The 22,763-nt window shown below is 49.5% G+C and overlaps 1 protein-coding gene across 5 annotated transcripts in view; it reads left to right on the top strand.

The window, feature by feature from the left end:
* The window catches only part of ppfia3 (PTPRF interacting protein alpha 3), a 103,756-nt gene that overhangs the window by 58,223 nt on the left and 22,770 nt on the right, over positions 1 to 22,763 (top strand). For 3 of the 5 annotated variants that reach the window (XM_038783579.1, XM_038783576.1, XM_038783577.1), the window contains exons 12-18: positions 1,807 to 1,954; positions 6,983 to 7,212; positions 8,740 to 8,980; positions 11,412 to 11,560; positions 13,837 to 14,003; positions 19,181 to 19,274; positions 21,587 to 21,668. In XM_038783579.1, the coding sequence (XP_038639507.1) occupies positions 1,807 to 1,954; positions 6,983 to 7,212; positions 8,740 to 8,980; positions 11,412 to 11,560; positions 13,837 to 14,003; positions 19,181 to 19,274; positions 21,587 to 21,668 (1,111 nt within the window). The remainder of the gene's footprint in view (positions 1 to 1,806; positions 1,955 to 6,982; positions 7,213 to 8,739; positions 8,981 to 11,411; positions 11,561 to 13,836; positions 14,004 to 19,180; positions 19,275 to 21,586; positions 21,669 to 22,763) is intronic. The other 2 variants (XM_038783580.1, XM_038783578.1) reach the window with 1 other exon arrangement.

The following is a 22,763-nucleotide window of genomic DNA, read 5'->3' as shown; positions in this document are numbered from 1 at the left end:
GCCACTCCCACCATTGTTCCATCCTCCGAGCGCGCAACCTTCTCTCAACCAATCGGAAAGCGAGCAGGCTCTTTATCATCCAATTGGATTCACCGTAACTTCTCGAACATTTTTGCAACCATTAAGTGAAAACAAGTAAGGAGAAAATGTAAAAGAATTTTGGGATTTTCTTCCTGAATGTTATCTAGGAGATCAATCCACGATAATCAATACTTCGCAAGTCTTCACCACCTTCATCACCAGCCCCAGCGTCAGCTCAGTACTTGTTTCACCAATTTTTCGATGGGCTGAATGGCCTCTTCCTGTTCCTCCAAGTGAGATTTCATATGCAGCGTATCCAGCGGTATTTGAGTAAATAGCAAACTGAATCAGCATAAGCCCCCTGCTGTGTTCCCTAGTCCTCTGATAAAACTCTGCCCGACAGCCTACAAAATACAAGCCTTGTTTATTAATCACAGCCATTACATAAAGAGGGAACAGCAGAATTCACTTGGATTATTGAACTTCAGACTCCTCAAGCGCACCAAAGAAATAAGAGATGGTTAAACTAGGCCGACGATCTCCAAACTTGTGGGCGGCACAGTGGTGGGCACTGCTGCCTCACAACGCCAAGGACCTGGGTTCAATTCCCGCTTCGGGTGACTGTGTGGAGTTTGCACGTCCTCCCCGTGTCTGCGTGGGTTCCCTCCGGGTGCTCTGGTTTTCTCCCACAGTCCAAAGATGTGCAGGTTTGGTGGATTGGCCGTGCTAAATTCCCCCTTAGTGCCCAAAGATGTGCAGGTTAGGTGGATTGGCCGTGCTAAATTCCCCCTTAGTGTCCAAAGATGTGCAGGTTAGGTGGGGTTAAAGGATTATGAGGATTGAGTGGGGTGCTCTTTCAAAGGACCGGTGCAGACTCGATGGGCTGAATGGCCTCCTTCTGCACGATAGGGATTCTATGATGCAATCTACATGTATTAGGAGTGAATGTTTCTGGGCCTCAGTTCGATGCCAGACTAACTCATGCACATGTCACCCATGGCATACTCGTTTTTGAGGTGAGTCCAGAGTTCTATGCTTCACAGAATTGTTACAGCACAGAATGAGGCCCTTCAGCCCCTCCTGTCTGTACCGGCTGCCCGATTGGGAGGTTTACTCAGTGGTATTCTCCCTCCTTCTCTCCAAGACCCTGCACACTCAGTTCTCTTTCGAATGCCTCTGCCACCCCACCATTATTGGTCCCAGGTTCTGGGAATCACTATTCTGCTTTCCCGCTTTGAGAAGCTCCTTAAAATCGACCCCCTCGACCGACCTTCTACTTGCCTGTCCCACTGCCCATTCCGTTGGCTCAGTACCAATTTGCAGCTGATTCCGCTCCTGTGAAACATCCTCCCGATGTTTAAGCTGCGTTCAAAATGCAGGTTGTTGTTGTTGTTGAAGAGGAAACCCCTGCCCAACCCCACTGCGTGTGTGCCAGGGATTTCACTGAAGCTGTTTGATGGGGCCCCGGTGTGAGGTGGGTGGAGAAATCTGGCACAGCAGCCCACTCCCAATTGGCAGCCAAACCCTGAGACACATTCAGGAGGCCGAATCATCATTGGACTACGGAACAAATTCTAGCCTGGTTGGTCTCGCCCTGTGCACCGTTCTTGTGCACCTCCTCCAATCACCTACCTAGGATTGCGCATTCTATCCTGCCCAGGAGGCCAATGTGACACGTGCACACTTATTCTGTAAATAATTGTTGAAATATGCCACCGTCTTCTTGTACCTCGGGCACCTTTATCCATTGCACTGCTATTTATTGCTGTCCTCTTGGAATAACAGGTCACTCCCGGGCAGTGCTTCTGAGCTCAGGTACTCCCAGAATGCTGGCATTCCCGTTGGTAGCCACATGGACATCTATAGCACCACAGGGGTCCTCCGAAGGCCCCACAAAGGGCGCTGGGCAGCGCTGAAGGACGATCCCTCGAAGGTAAACTGATAGATCACACGCGCGCGTAAAGCCGTTCAGTGCCTGAGTCTTGGCGACAGGCCGTCCGCGGCGAATGTTAGCCGCACACAATCGCACTGGCGGACGATTGTGTCCTTTTACGGTGGGCTGCTTTTTGCAGACACGCTCTCATGGCTTAAAGCAGAGAAGGTCAAGGGGGGACTTAATAGCCGAAAATCTTGAAGCGCTTTATCACCGGCGGCAGAATAGCTAACCAGAGCTATCCGATTTAGGTAACGGGCAAAATGCACCAGGGACGAGATGAGAAATCTTTTCCACACAGAGAGTTATGACCTGGACTGTAAGCTCTGAAAGGCCGAGGATGCAGATTTACTAGTCATTGTCAAGAGGAAATTGAATAAATGCTTGAAAAGGCAAAAAAAAAAAAAAATTGCGGATCTAGGGAGAAAGAGCGGAGGAGTGGAACTAATTGGCTAGCTCTCTCAAAGAGACGTGATGGGCCAAATTGCCGCCTCCTGTGCAAGGAGGTTTTATGAAAAGCCAGTGTGATGGTTAAAAAGTATTGTGTATCGAAGCACTCTGTGAAATTGGCTGAAATGATTCTGAATGTCAGCTACTTTCTGAAGCTGAAGGCAGCTTGCTTCTTCAGCAACTTTTCAAGTAGAAGTGCTTGACAAAATCTTGTCTGTGTGTCCGTTTGTGTAGCCCTGCATTGACGCAGGTTACTAGTGCGGACAAGGCAGGAAACCAATTCCTATCCATTGGAGCATTGTTTTTGCCCACCCAGAATAGAAGAGTACAGCGTTTAGCGCCTGTCCACCATCTACAAGGCAAAAGTCGGCCATTTTGGTTTGCCCTCTTCCTGGGTCACAGGTCAGTTTTCATTGAATTAGGAGCCGGTCAGCAAATTCCTGGGCGTTTGGCGACGTGTTCATTAAATTTGTTTAATTCCGCGGCTGAAATCGTGAAAAAAGTACAAAAGCATTACGCTGCCGATTTGTAAAATGATATGAGGCCTCATAGGGGGGGGGATTCTCCGAGCCCCAAGCCGGGCCGGAGAATCGCCGCAGCCGTGCCACAACGCCCTGAAGCCGGCGCGCGATTCTCTGAGGAGCAGGGAATTGGCGCCATTTGCGCCGGCACGTTTGGCACGGTGCGGGCCGCTGAAATCGGCGTGGCTGTGGATTCTCCAGCCCGGATGGGCCGAGCGGCCGCTCTGACACGACAGAGTCCCGCCGGCGCTGTTCACCCCTGGTCACTGCCGGCAGGAACTCTGCGTGAACCGCTCCAGCGCCGTGCTGGCCTCCTGCGGGGGCCAGAATAGGTCGTACCCGGGCCCTGTTCGCTCCGTCGTGAAACGTGACGGCATTCACGACGGCGTTAACACTTGGCCTCAATATCGGAGAATCGCCCCCATAGTCTTCAGAAAGTGATGTCTATGGTGAACCTCGAGGAGGAGATTGAAAAATCAATGTTTTGAAACATAGTGTCGCGTTTGGGGGGGTCTGAGGGTCAATCTGAGCTGTAGTTACGGAAAAACTATTTCCTCTGGTCGGAGAATCGATTTCAAAAAGGGGTCACATTAGTGCCGGACCATGTGAGGAGTGAAGAGGAAATCTGGAACAGCCCTCTCCCAAGGCCCCGGGTTCTGTATGTTAATTGAAACCTCCAGAACTGAGATTTATAGATCTTTTGTTGGGGGAGGAATATGGAGCAAAGATGGGGAAATAGAGCTGTGCTGTGATCTGATTGACTGACTGCTGGAGCAGGCTCAAGGGGCCAAGTAACCGTAACAACCTCCCCGAACAGGCGCCGGAATGTGGCGACTAGGGGCTTTTCACAGTAACTTCATTGAAGCCTACTCGTGGCAATAAGTGATTTTCATTTTTTTCCATTTTCAAGTGGCCTCCTCCTGATCCTATTAGGGTCGGCAACCCTCCGGGACTGACCTGGAGTCTCCAGGAATTGAAGATCCGTCTCCAAGACATAAAAAAATTATATATTTTTTTTTGTTGTTTTCTTTGCACATTTCTCTTCACCAGATATAGAAATGTTGAAAATGGGAGAAAAGTGATGCTGGGCTTGATCGTCGAGCCTCATCCAATTGGGTAATGAGTCTTTCTGCTTTCTGATTAGCGTAGGAAGGCCTTGCGTCACGAGGGTGGATGTGTTGGCCGACCAATGACTGGAGAGTGGGGACAAGTCATGTGATACATTTAAGCAGAGTTGGCAACCCTAATTCCCAATTTTTAAAAAATATTATTTTATGCGATGTGGACATTGCTGGCAAGGTCAGCGTTTATTGCCCATTTCAAATTGCCCTTGAACCTGTCATAATATCCACTCATGTATATCATGAGATGCAGACAGGCAGTGATTGACACACAGGATAATACTGACACACATGACAGAACAACCAATCACCAGACGGCACACCGCCACTATAAAGCCCACAGGGCATTAAGGCTCTCTCTCTCTCTCTCTCACAGGACAGGGCCAGGGAGATAGTCGCAGTGCACAGGCCAATGGACATCATCACCATCTGGTAGAGAGTTGGTCTGGTCAAGCCAGTAGGAGGTTATCAGTTAGGTTAATAGTGTGTCAACCCACACCAGATTATGAAATGAAATGAAATGAAAATCGCTTATTGTCACAAGTAGGCTTCAATGAAGTTACTGTAAAATGCCCCTAGTCGCCACATTCCGGCGCCTGTTCGGGGAGGCCGGTACGGGAATTGAACCGTGCTGCTGGCCTGCCTTGGTCTACTTTAAAAGCCAGCGATTTAGCCCAGTGAGCTAAACCAGCCCCTCCAGCAATGAACAGGTTCAATAAAACAGTGTTGGACCATCTCCTGTGTCGGAAGCCTGTTTCTCGTTTTACTGCATCCAGTTGCAGTCGATGTTAGACCAACACAGATAACCCATCAGAACTGAGACGTTTGCTTGGTTACTTCAGAGGGCAGTTGAGAATCAATTATGTCGCTGTGGGTCGGGAGTTCACGTGTCGGCCCAACTGAGTAAGGACGGCAGATTTCCTTCCCGAAAGGGCTTTTGGGAACCTAATGGGCTTTTGTAACAATCGACGATGATTTCTTGGTCGGCATTGCTGAGTTTCCATTTCCGCAATTATCAATTAATTTAATTTAAACATCGCCGTCTGCTGTGGTGGGATTTGAACCTGTGTTCCCAGAGCATTGACCTGGGCCTCTGCATTGATATAAAAGCAAAATACTGCGGATGGGATGCTGGCGATCTGGAATGAAAACAAAGTGCTGGGGTACCCCAGCAGGTCTGGCGGTATCTACAGAGAGAGAAAAGGAGTTAATGGGTGGGATTCTCCGTCTGTTCTCGGCAGCGGAGTTCTCTGATCCCGCTGCAGTGATTGGGCGATTTGGGCGAGCGCCAAATTCTGCGTCCTCGCTAGTAGCGGTAGCGGGCGCACTGGGATCGGAGAATCCCGGCCTTAATGTTTCGAGTCCGGTATGATTCTACTTCAGATCTCGCCTGGGCCTCTGAATTTCTAGCACTGTGACATTACCACTATGCTGCCGAATGTTAACGGGATATGTGTGTCTCTTTCTGTCTCTCTCGCTCTTTCTCTCACACTCTCTCGCTTTCTCCTCCCTATCTTCCTGCTTCCGTGCGGACTGTGCAGCATGTAAGTGAAAAGCTCACTGGACTTCTCTGTAATGTTTTGCATGCGCGCTCGTCTTGAAATGATGTACGGCGAAGATGAAAGGGGTCAGTTGCACAAAGGCTAAGGGGGCAGCCAATGGTCAACTCTCTGACAGCAGCGAGCCTGTGTATCCGCTTTTAAAACTACTGAACCGCAGGCTGACGCTGCCAATCCTCGCAGGATGACTTAACCTCAACATCTAAAGAACAAACAAAGAACAAAGAAAAGTTTAAAACAGGAACAGGCCCTTCGGCCCTCCAAGCCTGTGCCGACCATGCTGCCCATCTAAACTAAAATCCGTACCCCTCTATTCCCATCCTATTCATATATTTGACAAGGTGCCCCTTAAATGTCACTATCGTCCCTGCTCCCACCACCTTCTCCGGCAGTGAGTTCCAGGCACCCACTACCCTCTGTGTAAAACAAACTTGCCTCAAACATCTCCTCTAAACCTTGCCCCTCGCACCTTAAACCTACACCCCCTAGTAATTGACCCCTCGACCCTGTTCCTTCTCCCTGATTTTTCCATTTTCTGTCGAAAACGCTGTTTGAAGGGAAGGGGCTCATAGAAATATAGAAAATAGGCCTTTTGAGCCTGCTCCGCCATCCATATGCTCATGGCTGATCATTCAACTCAATAGCCTCTTCCCAACCCACCCCCCAATATCCTTTGATCCCCTTCACCCCTTGCCTGTGTCCGTGATAGTGAATTCCACAGGCTGACCACTCTCTGGGTGAAGACGTCCTACCTCACCTCTGTCCTAAACTGTCCACCCTGTATCCTCAGATTGTGATCCCTGGTCCTAGAGACCCCCACCATGATGGCCTGGGAGATCCCTTGCTGCATGTGTCTGGGAGTTAGGTCCAGTGTAAATTGCGAGTGTCTGGGAGTTAGATCCAGTGTAATTGGCGAGTGTCTGGGAGTTAGATCCAGTGTAATTTGCGAGTGTCTGGGAGTTAGATCCAGTGTAATTTGCGAGTGTCTGGGAGTTAGATCCAGTGTAATTTGCGAGTGTCTGGGAGTTAGATCCAGTGTAATTTGCGAGTGTCTGGGAGTTAGATCCAGTGTAATTTGCGAGTGTCTGGGAGTTAGATCCAGTGTAATTTGCGAGTGTCTGGGAGTTAGATCCAGTGCATTGCGAGCGTGGCACTGATAATTTATGGTATAAGTATTTAGCAGGATTTTGTTGAATATTTGTTCAATTAGGAAAAAATAAATTGGAGCAAGTGAGACACATCAAAAATAACAATAGTGATGTGGGTGTTTGGGAGGGTATTTTCGGTTCACACTTGTAGGTAGTCGGCAGCTAGAAATTGTCACAAGCATCACTGACTGGGACTAAATTCTGCTGCTGACGAGTTGTCCTTTATGAGCAGGTGCAGACGTTGAATGAACAGGAATGGGAACGTGCCCAACAGGCAAATGTCCTGGCCAACGTCGCCCAAGCATTTGAGAGTGACGTGGACGGCTCGGACATCGACGATGACGACCGGGAGACGATATTCAGCTCGGCCGACGTCCTGTCGCCAAGCGGACAGACGGACGTCCAGACCCTCGCCCTGATGCTTCAGGAACAGCTGGAAGCCATCAACAAGGAAATAAGGTGAGGAAGATACATCCGAGGAAGCCCGGCCTTTCGAACCTGTCTCCCAGACACCAGTGAGCTGTGGTTTCCAATCATTAGCGATGCTGTCTGCCTCTCAGTGAGGGAGTATGTTTGTGTGCGTGTACATGTTAATCTGCTGATGAACTCACTAATGAATAGAAATGTTCCCTTCAGAGGACTCAGGGATAACATTACATCTTTCATGGAGTGGTGTAATTCAAAGCCAGCACTCTCCTCCTAGCATACACACTTCCGCTCCATCTCACACTCCCTCTCTCTTTGGCTGTCTCTTTTAATTTTGATCGAGCAAATGAGGAGACGCTGGCAGAAGGGTTGGTAACCAGAGAGAGAGACACAGATTTAAGATAATTGGTGACAGAGATGAGGGTTCCTTTTAGACAGTGAGCTGTTGTGACCTCGAAGGAGCTGCCTGAAACGGTGGTGGAAGCAGATTCAGTAGGAACTTTCAAAAGGGATAAATCCTGGACAAGCCAAACTTGCAGGGCTATAGTGATAATAGTAATAATCGTTATTGGCGCAAGTAGGCTTACATTAACACAGCAATGAAGTTAATGTGAAAATCCCCTAGTCGCCACACTCCGGCGCCCGTTCGGGTACACGGAGGGAGAATTCAGAATGTCCAATTCATCTACCAAGCACGTCATTCGGGACTTGTGGGAGGAAACCGGAGCACCCGGAGGAAACCCACGCAGACACGGGGAGAACATGCAGACTCCGCACAGACAGTGACTCCAAGCCGGGAATTGAACCTGGGACCCTGGCGCTGTGAAGCCTCAGTGCTAACCACTGTGCCACCCTGCTGAGAAGGATAAAGGGAGGAGAATTAACTGCATCGTTCTTTCAAAGGGCTAGTGCAAGTTTGATGGGCTGAATGGCCTCCTCATAGATTATCATAGAATTTACAGTGCAGAAGGAGGCCATTCGGCCCATCGAGTCTGCACCAGCACTTGGAAAGAGCACCCTACCCAAGGTCAACACCTATCCCCATAACCCAGTAACCCCACCCAACACTAAGGGCAATTTTGGACACTAAGGGCAATTTATCATGGCCAATCCACCTAACCTGCAGATCTTTGGACTGTGGGAGGAAACCGGAGCACCCGGAGGAAACCCACGCAGACACGGGGAGGACGTGCAGACCCCGCACAGACAGTGACCCAAGCCGGAATCGAACCTGAGACCCTGGAGCTGTGAAGCAATTGTGCGATCCACAATGCTACCGTGTTGCCCACTGTCAAAGATGATTCTATGATTCATCCCTTCTGTTGTGCTCTGTTTAAAGCTGGGTCCTAAACACAAATGGAGTGTCCGATTGTAATCCCCATTGTAATTATAGCCCAACAGTGCCAGCAACACAGCAGAGGTGCTGCTGCACTGACTGAATGATTCCCCCCTGTAGCATTCCGCTAGCGAGCAGACATCTAGGGAAGTAGCCTAACCAAAGTCCCACTGCAGTCCCGGAAGGTGGCCAGGCTGAAATGCTCGTCCGTTTGTGTGTTTCAGGATGATTCAGGAGGAGAAGGAGACGACCGAGCTCCGGGCGGAGGAGATCGAGAGCCGGGTGGGCAGCGGGACCCTGGAGGGACCACAGTCGGGCCGGTATCGCTCGGCCCCCACGCTCGCGCACTCCGTCACTGCGTCGACGCTCGCCAGCCCCTCGCCGCCAAATAGCGGGCATTCCACACCCAGGCTGACACCACACAGCCCTGCCCGCGAGTCTGACCGGCTCAGTGTCGGCAATGCGGTAAGCTCCTCGTCATCTGGCTTAGACACCCGTGCAGGAGGGTGGAATATTTTTAAACTCGAGGCTTTGCCGGAGCAGGAGCCCCAGCGTAGGTCCGCGAGCCGATGTGTTTTTTTATTTAGCGAATGCCAAATCACTGAAGCCGACATGTGTTGAGTTTAATTTTGCTAGTCCGCCCCGATGTCTGTAGAGGAAACGCTCCTTGTTTTTAAAAAATAAATTTAGAGTACCCAATTATTAATTTTTCCGATTAAGGGACAATTTAGCGTGGCCAATCCACCTAGCCTGCACATCTTTGGGTTGTGGGGGTGAGACCCACGCAGACACGGGGAGGATGTGCAAACTCCACACTGACAGTGACCCAGGGCCGGGATCGGACCTGAGTCCTCGGTGCCGTGAGGCAGCAGTGCTAACCACTGGCCCACCAGGTCGCCAAGGAAACGCTCCTTGTTAATGTGTTGGGTGTCATTCCACAAGTGTGGAAGGGGTTTGTACTGAGGCCCCAGCGATAGATGTTGGCTGCACAGGAACCGTCTCCTGTCCAGAACCTGTTTAGCAAGGACCACAGTTCAAACCCCTACCATTTGATAGGTGGGGTTTTATCACAAGGGACCTGTGAGTGACTTCCAGTCTTCTCCATTCCTTGATCCGTAGGATGTCTCCTGGGAGATCCTGCTTAGGTGGAAGGTTGGGCAGTAGGTGAGGTGAACAGGCTGCCGTGGGGTGGGTAAGCGCGGGGATGATTTCAACCAGCTTGTGGAGTTTTCGTCGTGTCGGGGTGGGGGTGGGGGGCGGGTAGGGGGGGTGGGGGTGGGGGGGGGGTAGGGGGGGGTGGGGTGGGGGGCAGTGACGTTTGCGAGGACAAGAAGCCAGGGGAGGGGTGTTGAGTGGAGAGTTCCAGTTGCGATGGAACATTGTTGCGATGACCATTGCCGGACTGGCCGTTTTCTTCCCCGAAGGACAGACTTCAATCCAGAGCCACTCCCAAGTATGTTGGCTTGGGGCTTTATTCTCCGGCCTTCCTTGTAGGTGATGCAGTTCCATTTTTGGCCCCGGCGTTGTGGAATACACTGGATGTTGTCCCATGTGCTGCAGTAGCCTGTCAGCTTTGTAACTTCCATGTTAAGGATCAGATCCAGCGTGCAGAATGACCGAGCTGGGGTAACACAACAGGTCTCATCAGCAAGATGTGGTGGTTAGCCGGTCGTTTGCATATATGTTGATCAAGGGAGGGGCTACTAGGTTGTAGGTTGGAGGTGTGGGCTCAAGTGGGGTGCTCTTTCCAAGGGCCGGTGCAGATTTGACGGGTCGAATGGCCTCCTTCTGCACCCCTTCAAAATTGAATTCAAATTTCACCATCGGCCCTGATGGGATTCGAACCTGGGTCCCCGGAGCATGGCTCTGGGTCTCTGGATTACTGATCCAGTGACAATATCACCACAACACCGCCTCCCAAAGATTTATTGATTTCTGTTCCGAGTATGCTCGGTACTGAGCTTCCAGAGCTGCCTGAGGATTCCAAATCTTCACAACTCTGTCAGTGAAGAAAAGTCTCCTGATTTCAATCTTAAGGGCCGACCTCTAGTCCAGGGACTGTGACCCCAGGAAAAGGGCAAAGTTGACCCCCTACAGACTTGGGTTTCGCCATTCTTGATGGGTTTCCAATAAGTTCGACATTAATGGTTTTGGCCGTCTTAAGCAACGTTGGATTGGTAAGTGATAATGATGATAAATATAGAGTTATGTGGAGTGCTCCTTTTGAGATCACGGGACAACTTTAACAAAAGTCCACTGCACTGGGCTCATTCTGTTCTGGAAGTGCGTGTCATAGATTTATTAAGGCAGAGAAGGAGGCCATTCAGCCAATTTAAGCCCATGTTTCTGTAACTATGTTGAAACACGTTATGTTGGGAACATAGAACATAGAACAGTACAGCATAGAACAGACCCTTCGGCCCTCGATGTTGTGCCGAGCAATGATCACCCTACTCAAACCCACGTATCCACTCTATACCCGTAACCCAACACCCCCCCCCCCCCCCCCCCCAACCTTACTTTTAGGACACTGCGGGCAATTTAGCATGGCCAATCCACTTAACCCGCACATCTTTGGACTGTGGGAGGAAACCGGAGCACCCGGAGGAAACCCACGCACACACGGGGAGGACGTGCAGACTCCGCACAGACAGTGACCCACAGTGACAGGAAGTTGAGCTTCGACCTTGCAGGGATGTGGGGAAGAGCAGTTTGGTGGAGCGAACTGGATTGCTCTTCGCAAGAGCAGACGCAGACTCGATGGACCGAATGACCTCCTTCTGTGCTGTACTGTCCCGTGATCCCATGATGCTTGGTGTGCGCGACAAAGGAAGTTGTTCAATTTTACGACCCTTTGAGAGAATCGTTATTCTGACGTTTGCTTCTCCCCTCCCAGAACTCGCTGTCCCGGGAGGACTCCCGTGAAGACAAGCCCACCATCCAGTGCGAAACGTCCCCTCCTCCGACCCCCCGGGCTGTCCGACTGGAACGGGTCACCCAGGCTCTGCAGGCCAGTGCTCTGGATGAGAATCGGGAAGTGCGCAGGTAAGTGGAAAGCGGGACCGTCCGGGAGCGAGGGGGCCGAGGGCTGATAAATAGAGGCCTTCAAACCAAAACTTGTCTTTCCTTCCGAGGGTTGGCCACACTTTCTCTGCTGATTTCCATTCTCCACTGCCTGCACGAGCTGTCCCAGCGGGCGGCTAGTTCACGTTCTGATATTATCCATCCATGCCAGCTTGGGCCTTCCCAGTGCCCACTTTCCACACATTGCCTTTTTTTCCAAACACTTCTGTTTGCATCACATGCCCAACATATGTGTGCTTCTTTGGTATCACTACCTCGTTTTTTAAATATAAATTTAGAGTACCCAATTCATTTTTTCCAATTAAGGGGCAATTTTAGCGTGGCCAATCCACCTACCCTGCACATCTTTGTGTTGTGGGGGTGAGACCCACGCAGACACGGGGAGAATGTGCAAACTCCACACGGACAGTGACCCAGAGCCGGGATCGAACCCGGGACCTCGGCTCCATGAGGCAACAGGGCTAACCCACTGCACCACCGTGCTGCCCCTAATATCACTACCTCAAGCCAGTTCCTTTCGAAGAACCCAAACTAGGGAACATTAATCCAGAGAATCCCATTCCATCGTGAATTCAGGCGAAACCTCTTCTGGGGAGTGGTGAGAATGTGGAACTCGCTTCCACAGGGAGCGGTTAAGGTGAACAGTACAGATACATTTGAGAGGAAGATGGATAAATACGTGAAGGAGAAAGGAATAGAAGGTTACGTTGATTGGTTGATGTACAGAGGGGTGGGAGGAAGCACAGTTGCACCGAATATTGTGCAGCTTAAGAATGTTAGGAAGCTGGACCATGCTTCCAATTACAGGCGCCCATCATCTCTGAGCCTGTGAAATATATAATAGAGGCACTTGGAGTAATGACTGAAGCCAGTGTTTCGAGCTAATGCACGGTGCGTTTATACGATGTGTTAGGGAACAGTACGGTGTATTGCGTGTTTACTAGAGAATCATTCGGTCGGAGCATGAGGCTGGTTTATTTGGTATTAATAGCAACATTTGTACAGGCCAAATGGAGGCAGCACATGGAATTTGTCTCTCTTGGACTGAAAGTCACCTCTGTGTCAATTTGCCGGAGTTCCCCTTCTTCTGTGCCGCCCTACCACACCTCGTTTCTCAATGTAATAACCTTCACTAAACCCACTGGGATGACCCGAATGATCTCCTCGTGGAGCTCGCAGAATACAAGCTCCCCCAGCTGAGGACCGGAGGCCCAACAGCTGGGGCTCATCGAAGCCGGCCCAAAGTGGGACCGACATGATCGGCAGCCCTGGGTGGGAAATATGTGCTGTATGCTGTGTTGTGACCATTTCTTTTGGTTATAAATAAACCTCCGTTTGAATCGCCTTCTCGGATCTGCTGAGCTTTTATACGAGGAGTGAAGTGGGTTTTGGGTAAGAAACCATTTGCATCTTCATCCTTCCGGGCACCCGGCCCTGTGGCTCAGTGTTGCAGCTCTGCAGGCCCAACCCATCGTGGTCATTGTCCGTCTCTTGATTTGAGCGTGGCGTACACTCAGCATCATTACTTCCTGCCCAGGGGAGGGCCGGGCTCCATGTGACCAAACCGCAGATCTTTGGGAACATGGGGCATGAGGTCCCATCGAGCGAGTGCGATCCGGAGTGCAGGATCTCCTCCCTATGCTTTCCTTCTCTGCCGCCACTATAAAGCGTTTGGACTCCAAGCGCGACTCAGCTTGGGGGGCAGGTTGCCGCCATTCTGAATGATCGGCAGCAAGCTCCTCCCAGTCAATAAATCCAATGCTGTCGCGCTTCAAGGAGAGTTTGAGTTTCCGTGGAGCGTTTTCTTTGGCCTCCCCTGGAACGTGACCCTTTCGAGAGTTGAGAAAACCGTAAAATGGGCCAGGCACACAGGTGCGACACAGAGGTCCCCAAGTAAATTGGCCAGGGATTAGATGCCGCCCACAGAATCTCGGTAAAACTCGAATCTCTATGAGAGCGATTTGCACCCAAAATCTTGTAATCCAGCAAGAGTGTTACCCATCGAACCATGGCGGACCCTCTAACTTTGTGTTATCAATTATAATTCTATAGTGTCGTGATATGATTAATATTTTTACTTTATAAACAAAAACACCCTGACTTCTTTGGTTGTGGTTGTGTGGCTGACATGTTGAAGGCAGTGGGACTGAGGGAGGTCTTGATGGGAGGTGCTGAGGGCAGGACGGAGGCCTTCTATCTGAATGAATCAATTGATAATATTTGTGCGGCCCTGTCAGTTTGTCAGGTTTCCAGGAGGCTCTCGGCAGCAGCAGCAGCAACAGCAGCCAGGACTCCCTGCACAAAGTCCCCAAGAAGAAGAGCATCAAGTCATCAATCGGCCGCCTGTTTGGCAAAAAGGAGAAAGGGCGACTCGGGCACGGTGGCAGGGAGCCTTCGTCACAAGGTGGGTGCTGTAATATGGTCTGCGTGCCATTGTAATGTTGAAGGTGCTCGGCAGAGCAAGGGTTAACGTGGGACTGGAGAATAACGCCGACCGTGGTATGATGTTTAGAGTCACATGGTAAAAGACTCAGACAGAACACTCTAGAAGTAGCCTGCATGGACCGCCACCATGCATGGCAGTATCTGGTATTCGTGCATAATTTAAGTTTTTAGGGCAGCGCGGTGGCGCAGTGGGTTAGCCCTGCTGCCTCACGGTGCCGAGGTTTCTGGTTCGATCCCGGCTCTGGGATCCGTGTGGAGTTTGCCCATTCTCCCAGTGTTTGCGTGGGTTTCACCCCCACAAGCCAAAGATGTGCAGGCTAGCTGGATTGGCCACGCTAAATTGCCCCTCAATTGGAAAAAATGAATTGGGTACTCTGAATTTATTTTAAAAAATAATTCAAGTTTTTAACAATAAATGGTTCACATTTAATCGAACAATTCTCAAGATCTCATTAGTGAGACATGAAAAACATGGTGCTTTAAGCGTACCTTCACGCACATTTTCCTTTCTTCTTTTTTTGTCCTGGGCAACAGTGGGGAGGTGGTGGAAGGAATCCTAATTAATTATCAGCTCGCTGAACCACATCGTTCAGGCATGGGACTTGAACCCAGAGCTTCTGGCTACGAGGTAGTGATGCTACCTCTGGCCATGCAACATCCACAGCATAGTGATAATGGACTAGCCATCCTGAGGTCGAGGCTGATGATCTAGCAACACAGGTTCAAATCTCACCACGGAAGTTGCTGGAAATTCAATTCGAATAATAAATCTGGAATATAAAGCTCGTCTCCATAATGGTGACCATGGGACCCATTACCTATTGTTGTAAAAACACATCTGGTTCACTAATGTCCTTTAGGGAAGGAAATCTGTCATCCTTACCTGGTCTGGCCTACATGTAACTCCAGGTCAACAGCAATGTGGTTGATTCTTAACTCTTCAAGGGCAATTTGGATGGGTGATAGGCACTTGTCTTGTGATGCCCGCAACGCTTGAATAAATGGGGAAGAAAGAAGAGTCAGCCTCATTGTCTGGAGTCACAACGAGAGATAATCCAACCATCATCCCATGACATTCAATGGCATTACCATCCCTAAACCCCCAGTTTCAACATCCTGGGGGTTACCATTGGCCAGAACCTGAACTGGACCCAGCCACATTAATGCTGTGGCTTTAAGAGCAGGTCAAAGACTAGGAATCCTGCAGCGAGTAACTCGCCTTCCCAAAGCTTGACTACCATCCGCAAGACACAAGTCAGGAGTGTGATGGAATACTCTCCACTTGCCTGGATGGATGCAGCTCCAAGAACACGCAAGACGTTTGGCACCATCCAGGGCAAAGCACTTGATTGGCACCCCATCCACACGCATTTGCTTCCTCCGCCACTGGTGAACAGTGACAGCCGTGTGTGCCATTTACAAGATGCACCCCAGCAACTTACCAAGGCTCCTCAGACAGCACCTTCCAAACCCACGACCATCTAGAAGGACAAGGGCAGCAGATACCTGGGAACCCCACCACCTGGAGGCTCCCCTCCAAGTCACTCGCCACCCTGACTGAGAGTCATAGATGGAATAATTGGGTTTTACAGCACAGAAACAGGCCCTTCGGCCCATCGAGTCCGCGTGGCCATCAAGCGCCTATCTATTCTAATCCCATTTTCCAACACTTGGTCCATACACCGCCTTGTGTGCTATTTCATTTCAATCGCTCATCTAAATGTTTCTTAAATGTTGTGAGGGTCTCTGCCTCCACCACCCTTTCAGGCAGCGAGTTCCAGACTCCCACCGCCCTCTGGGTGAAAAGGATTTTCCTCAAATTCCCTCTGAATCTCGTGCCCCTTGCCTTAAATCTGTACCCCCTATTTATTGCCCCCTCTGTCAAGGGGAAATGTTTCTTCCTCTCTACCCCATCCACGTCCCTCATAATTTTGTCCACCTCGATCATGTCCCCCCTCAGCCTTCTCTGCTCCAAGGAAAACAACCCCAGCCTCTCTTAATAATAGTAATAAACGCTCCAGCCCGGGCAACAATCTGGTGAATTTCCATTGTGCCCTTTCTAGCGCCAGCAGATCCTCCTTCTGTTGTATGTGAAGAGAAAAAGATTGGTGAAGACAATTGTAGGTCCCTTACAGTCAGAAACAGGGGAACAAAAGAAAATGGCTGACCAGCTGTCATAGGCCAGGGTTTAGAGAAGCCCAAAGTGTATCATGGAGTTCACTTGACCCAAAACTTTTGCTAGATTGTGGTATGGGGAGCACACGTCCCACTCTACAGGTGTGGTAAAGCAGAAATAGAAAAGTAATTTTTAAAGTAAAACAATGTTTATTCTATGAACTCAAGTTAACCTTTTTAAAACATACAGTGAACATCTTAGCAACTATTAATTCAAATACAACCCCCAAAGAATACAACACTAAGTAATCCTTTAAGCTTTCCTTTTAACATCCATACGACTTAAAAACACCTTTTAACAGAAGCACATTAGGTTTACATTCACTACTGAGAACATTTATAATTCTGAATTCACCAAATGATCAAGAGATAGTCTTTTGATGGCAGAGCGAACAGCAGTACACCTGCTCGGTCTGGCTTCAGCTCCAACACTGAAAACAAAACTAAAACACACCCTGCAGCCTGCTCAAAAACGAAAGTGAAAAGCTGACAGACAGCCCAGCTCCACCCACTCTCTGACATCACTGCAGTAGTAAACACCCATTTCTTACAGGTACTTTCACTACAGATATTTATATACACACCCATTTATAAACACCCATTTCTTAAAGGTACTCTCACTACAGATATTTATATACACACCCATTTATAAACACCCATTTCTTAAAGGTACTCTCACTACAGATATTTATATACACACCCATTTATAAACACTAGTTTCTTAAAGGTACTCTCACATGATACCAACTAAATGCATACTTTGGTTCTGTCTTCGCAAAGGAGGACACAAATAATGTATCAGATATGTTGGGGAATACAGAGTTTAGTGAGATGGAGGGAGGAAAGCAGTATTAGTAGAGAAACGATGTTGGGGGAATTGATGTAATTGAAGGCCGATAAATCCCCAGGGCCTGATAATCTCCATCCCAGAGTACTTAAAGAACTGGCCCCCGAAATAATGAATGTATTGGTTGTCATTTTCCAAGATTCTTTCGACTCTGGATCAGTTCCTGCAGGTCGGAGGGTAGCTAATGTAACCCCACTCTTTAAAAAGGGAGGTAGGGCAGCACGGTGGCCTAGTGGTTAGCACAACCGCCTCACAGCGCTGAGGTCCCAGGTTCGATCCCGGCTCTGGGTCACTGTCCGTGTGGAGTTTGCACGTTCTCCCCGTGTCTGCGTGGGTTTCGCCCCCACAACCCAAAAAAAATGTGCAGAGTAGGTGGATTGGCCATGCTAAATTGCCCCTTAATTGGAAAAAATAATTGGGTAATCTAAATTTATTTAAAAAAAAGGGAGGTAGAGAGAAAACAGGGAATTATGGACCAGTCAGCCTGGCGTCGGTAGTGGGGAAATTCCAAAAGGTTTTAATAGCAGAGCACTTGGAAAAAGTGGCAGGTTCGGGAAGAGTCCGGATGGATTTACAAAAGGGAAATCATGCTTGACAAATCTACTGGAATTCTTCGAGGATATAATGAGTAGGGTTGACGAGGGGATTCATGGATGTGGTTTACTTGGACTTTCAGAAGGCTTTCAACAAAGTTCCCCATGAGAGGATTAGTGTGTGGAATTAAAGCGCACGGGATTGGGGGGTAGTACATCGGGATGGATAGAATCAAGTCCGGAAACAAAGAGTAGGAATAAACGGGTCTTTTCCAAATAGGACACAGTGACTAGTGGGATACCGCAGGGATCGGCGCTGGGGCCCCAGCTTTCACAATATATATTCATGATTTAGATGAGGGAACTGAATGTAATATCTCTAAATTTGCTGGGTGGGAGGGTGAGCTTTGAGGAGGATGGAGCGATACTTCAGTGGGATTTGGACAATTTGGGTGGGAAAATGCACGGCAGATGCATTATAAGGGGGATAAATGTGATGTTATCCACTTTGGTAGCAAAAAATGGGAAGGCAGATTATCATCCAACTGGCTGTAGCGTGAGGGAGGGGAATGTGCAACAAAACCTGGGAGTCCTTGTACACCAGCCACTAGATCTACGGCTGGAGGATGGGAGGGTGTAAAGGCCATGGAGAGATTCGAAAACAGGTCTTTCGAGCACAATTCAAAAACTAAGGAGAAGGGAAACCCAGGCAAATGGGAAGAGCAATGGGGAAGCATAGACACAATGGGATGGGTAGCCTCTTGTACCGTCATCGCCTGAGTTTCTCTCACACTGTGAAAGAGCTGGGGCTGTACGTATTTGTAAAAGAATCTGTTTTGTGCAGTCTGTACTGTTATGGGAGCGGCGTTTTCAGAACCCCAAAATGTATCGTGTTCAACCAACCGCCCCCTTTAATGTATTGTTGCTTTTGAAGCACATGGCTTGTTCCCCAGGTGTGGTATTACAATTATGGACACGTGGATTTTTAAACACAAAACAATGTTTATTCCACAAATTCAACTTAACCTTTTAAATAAACATTGGATCACTTAACACCACTTACTTCAAAGATAACCCTGAAAATAATACAACACTAAATAATCCCTCAAAATGTTCCTTCAAACCTCCAAAAGACTTCACCTTTAACAACAGAAACACATCAGGTTAAAGACATTACTATTATGAGTTTAAATCACCCAAATGATTCAGAGATAGTCTTTCCTGGCAGAGATCACAGCAGATCCAGCTCACTGCAAACACAGACACACCCAAGCTCTTTTCCTCAAAACTGAAGAACAAAAGCAGAAGTGAGCTCAGCTCAGCTCCCCCAACCCTCTGACATCATGTCAGTAATATGAGCTGCTCTATTTCTTAAAGGTACTTTACTTCAACATCCATTTCTTAAAGGTGCTCTCACATGACAGTACGAACCACCCTGAATTCAGAGTGGAACTGGGCACACGCAGGGGAACACCGCTAGGCACTCGTGGATTTCTGAACCTGTTTCTGGCTGGTGTGTGTCTCTCTCGAAAAATACCCCAGGCACAGAAGGCTAACACATTGTCTCTTGTTTCTTCGCAGCCGGAACACCAGACACCGAGATGTCCTCTCAAGATCCCCTAGGACTCTCGAAACTGGGGGGGCCGGTGGACAAGGACAGGAGAAATAAGAAAAAGTAAGTTTCCACATCACTCTTAAAATTGGTAAACTGACAGATGTGAACGGTGCCAAAGAGGCCCGGCCAACCACGCCCACATGTTCTGGTCCTGCCCCAGACTCGTGGAGTACTGGACAGCCTTCTTCGAGGTAATGTCCAAAGTGGTGGGAGTGAGGGTGGAGCCATGCCCGATAGTGGCGGTCTTCGGGGTTTCAGAACAGCCAGATCTATTCCTGGGGAGGAGGGCGGATGCCCTTGCCTTTGCCTCCCTGATCGCCCGCCGTAGAATCCTGTTTGGCTGGCGGTCAGCAGCACCGCCCAGAGCTGCGGACTGGCTGTCCGACCTCTCGGAATCTCTCCAAATGGAGAAAATCAAATTTGCCATCCGAGGGTCGGACGACGGCTTCCACAGAACGTGGGAGCCATTCATGCGACTGTTCCGGGACCTATTTGTGGCCAATGTACAAGAGGAAGAATAGTCGGGGGAAGGTAGCGGGAGGGGGGGGGGGGGCTACAGGTTCGTTACGGGGGTTCGATGGCTAGCTAAGGCCCAAAACCAAGCTAAATAAACATGTTGAGGGGGGGGGGGGGGGGGGGGGGGGCGCAGTTACTACTACGAAGATGCTTACCTGTAAATATGTGTGTTAATTTTTGCGTGTTTGTTTTTGTTTGTTTTTTTTTCTCTCTCCTAACAATTTGTAATTTGTTCAACATAAAATACGAAAACTGAATAAAAACATTTATAAAAAAAAAATTGGTAAACTGGGGCAGTACATGGCAGTGGTTAGCATTGCTGCCTCACGGCGCTGAGGACCAAGGTTCGAATCCCGGCTCTGGGTCACTGGCTGTGTGGAGTTTGCACATTCTCCCCGTGTCTACGTGGGTTTCATCCCCACAACTCAAAGATGGGACAGGTAGGTGGATTGGCCATGCTAAATTGCCCCTTAATTGGGAAAAATCAATAATTGGGTACTCTAAACTTATTTTTTAAAAGTTGGTAAACCTGATCTCTCTCGGGATCCCGTACACACTTCTCCAGACTGGTACACAAGATTCCAGTGTCTGGACAGTATAACTCCAGGAGTACAGTAAGGGTACAGGAGTAGAGGGGCTGAGTTACTCCATGTGCACAGTAAACACTGTCTCGAGGTTGTGTTTCTCCAGGAGTACAGTAAACACTGTCCCTGGGCTGGGTAACTCCAGGAGTACAGTAAACACTGTATCGAGGTTGTGTTTCTCCAGGAGTACAGTAAACACAGTCCCTGGGCTGTGTTTCTCCAGGAGTACAGTAAACACTGTCCCTGGGCTGGGTAACTCCAGGAGTACAGTAAACACTGTCCCTGGACTGTGTAACTCCAGGAGTACAGTAAACACTGTCCCTGGGCTGGGTAACTCCAGGAGTACAGTAAACACAGTCCCTGGGCTGTGTAACTCCAGGTGTACAGTGAACACTGACCCGGGGCTGTGTAACTCCAAGAATTCGATAAACACTGTCCTTGGGTCTGTAACTCCAGGGGTACAGTGAACACTGTCCCGGGGCTGTGTAACTCCAGGTGTACAGTAAACACAGTCCCTGGGCTGTGTAACTCCAGGAGTACAGTAAACACTGTCTCAGGGCTGTGTAACTCCAGGAGTACAGTAAACACTGTCCCGGGGCTGTGTAACTCCAGGTGTACAGTAAACACTGTCCCTGGGCTGTGTAACTCCAGGGGTACAGTGAACACTGTCCCTAGGCTGTGTAACTCCAGGGGTACAGTGAACACTGTCCCTAGGCTGTGTAACTCCAGGAGTACAGTGAACACTGTCCTGGGGCTGTGTAACACCAGGGGTACAGTAAACACTGGGGAAGTGGGCCAATGGTAGGGTGCTGTTTCAGGCGGTCAGTGCAGACTCGATGGGCTGAATGGCCTCCTTCTGCATTGTAGGGTTTCTCTGACGCCGCGGAAGGAGGCACGAGTGGAGGGCAAATACTGGGCCTGTGTCTGTCAAATCCGAACTCTGTGGAGACGCGTGGATGCCACACCGGGTTATAACAAACAAAAGGAAGATTTATTTCCCTGGTTTACGGGACAGGGCTCCCGGAGGTACCAGCCGGGCCTGAGGAGGCCGGTCCTGAACTGGCCGACCTTATACACAATGTTAATTGAGCTTCCCCCAGCCTTTAGCGGGACACGGGGAATACAATCCTTCCCGTCCCGTACGTCCCATGTGGGTGCAGGTTATCGATACAAATTATTTTTGCGCTCAATTTTTGGAATGGGTTCTCGGCAAATGAATGGAATCCGATAAAAACATTCTTTAAAAAAATATAATCAAATCTTGCTTTGCAGGCATGAGCTGCTGGAAGAGGCGTGTCGTCAGGGTCTTCCGTTTGCTTCTTGGGATGGGCCGACAGTCGTGGCTTGGCTGGAGGTGACGTGACCTATAATTTCCATTGATACATCTAGTCTAGGACAGAAGGGCTGAGCACTTTGCATTTGAAAGGAGCCCCAAATTATAATTTATCCTCGGGGTGTGGGCATCGCTGGCATTTATCGCCCATCCCTACTTGCCCCTGAGAGGTAGGTCTTGAGCCGCCTTCTTGAACGTCTGCAGACCCGTCTGGTGAATATGCTCCCACACAGCCATTAGGGAGGGAGTTACAGGGTTGTATGGATCAGAAATAAGAACAGACAAGACTATGGGCAGCACGGTAGCATAGCGGTTAGCACAATTGCTTCACAGCTCCAGGGTCCCAGGTTCGATTCCTGGCTTGGGTCACTGTCTGTGCGGAGTCAGCACGTTCTCTCCGTGTGTGCGTGGGTTTCCTCCGGGAGCTCCGGTTTCCTCCCACAGTCAAAAGGTGTGCAGGTTAGGTGGATTGACCATGATAAATTGCCCTTAGTGTCCAAAATTGCTCTTAGTGTTGGGTGGGGTTACTGGGTTATGGGGATAGGGTGGGGGTGTGGGCTTGGGTAGGGTGCTCTTTCCAAGAGCTGGTGCAGACTCGATGGGCCGAATGGCCTCCGTCTGCACTGTAAATTCTATGCAGTCGGCCATTTGGCCCATCGAGTCTGCTCCGCCATTCAATGAGATCCTGAGTGATCTGATTAGATAATCCTCAACTCCACTTTAGAAAATGGGCCAAATGGCCTCCCCTTTCTGTGTCAGGATCTAGCACCAGTGGACAAGGTGATTGGCATAAAATAGCAACATGGGGGAAAACATTTTTAGGGCGCCAGTGGTTTGAATCTGGAATGGACTGAGTGCCGGTGTGGTGGAGACAAATCCAGTTGATGTTTCCCAAAAGAAATTGGCTACTTACCTGAAGAGTAAATAAAATGCAGGGTTAAGGGTAAAGTTGGAGGGGGGAATGGGACTGGGCGAGTTGCCTAGTTGCAAAGGGCAGGTCTCGGGCTGTATTCTTCGGCCACGCCCACCTCAGGATCGCCATGGACGGGACGCGGACCATGTAAAGGTCCATTAACCTCGGGCAGGAATCTCAGGTCGCCGGGCGAATGCGGCCGG

The sequence above is a fragment of the Scyliorhinus canicula genome, chromosome 23, assembly GCF_902713615.1.
Source record: "Scyliorhinus canicula chromosome 23, sScyCan1.1, whole genome shotgun sequence".
Lineage (NCBI taxonomy): Eukaryota > Metazoa > Chordata > Chondrichthyes > Carcharhiniformes > Scyliorhinidae > Scyliorhinus > Scyliorhinus canicula.
This window is presented reverse-complemented; position numbering and strand designations above follow the sequence as displayed.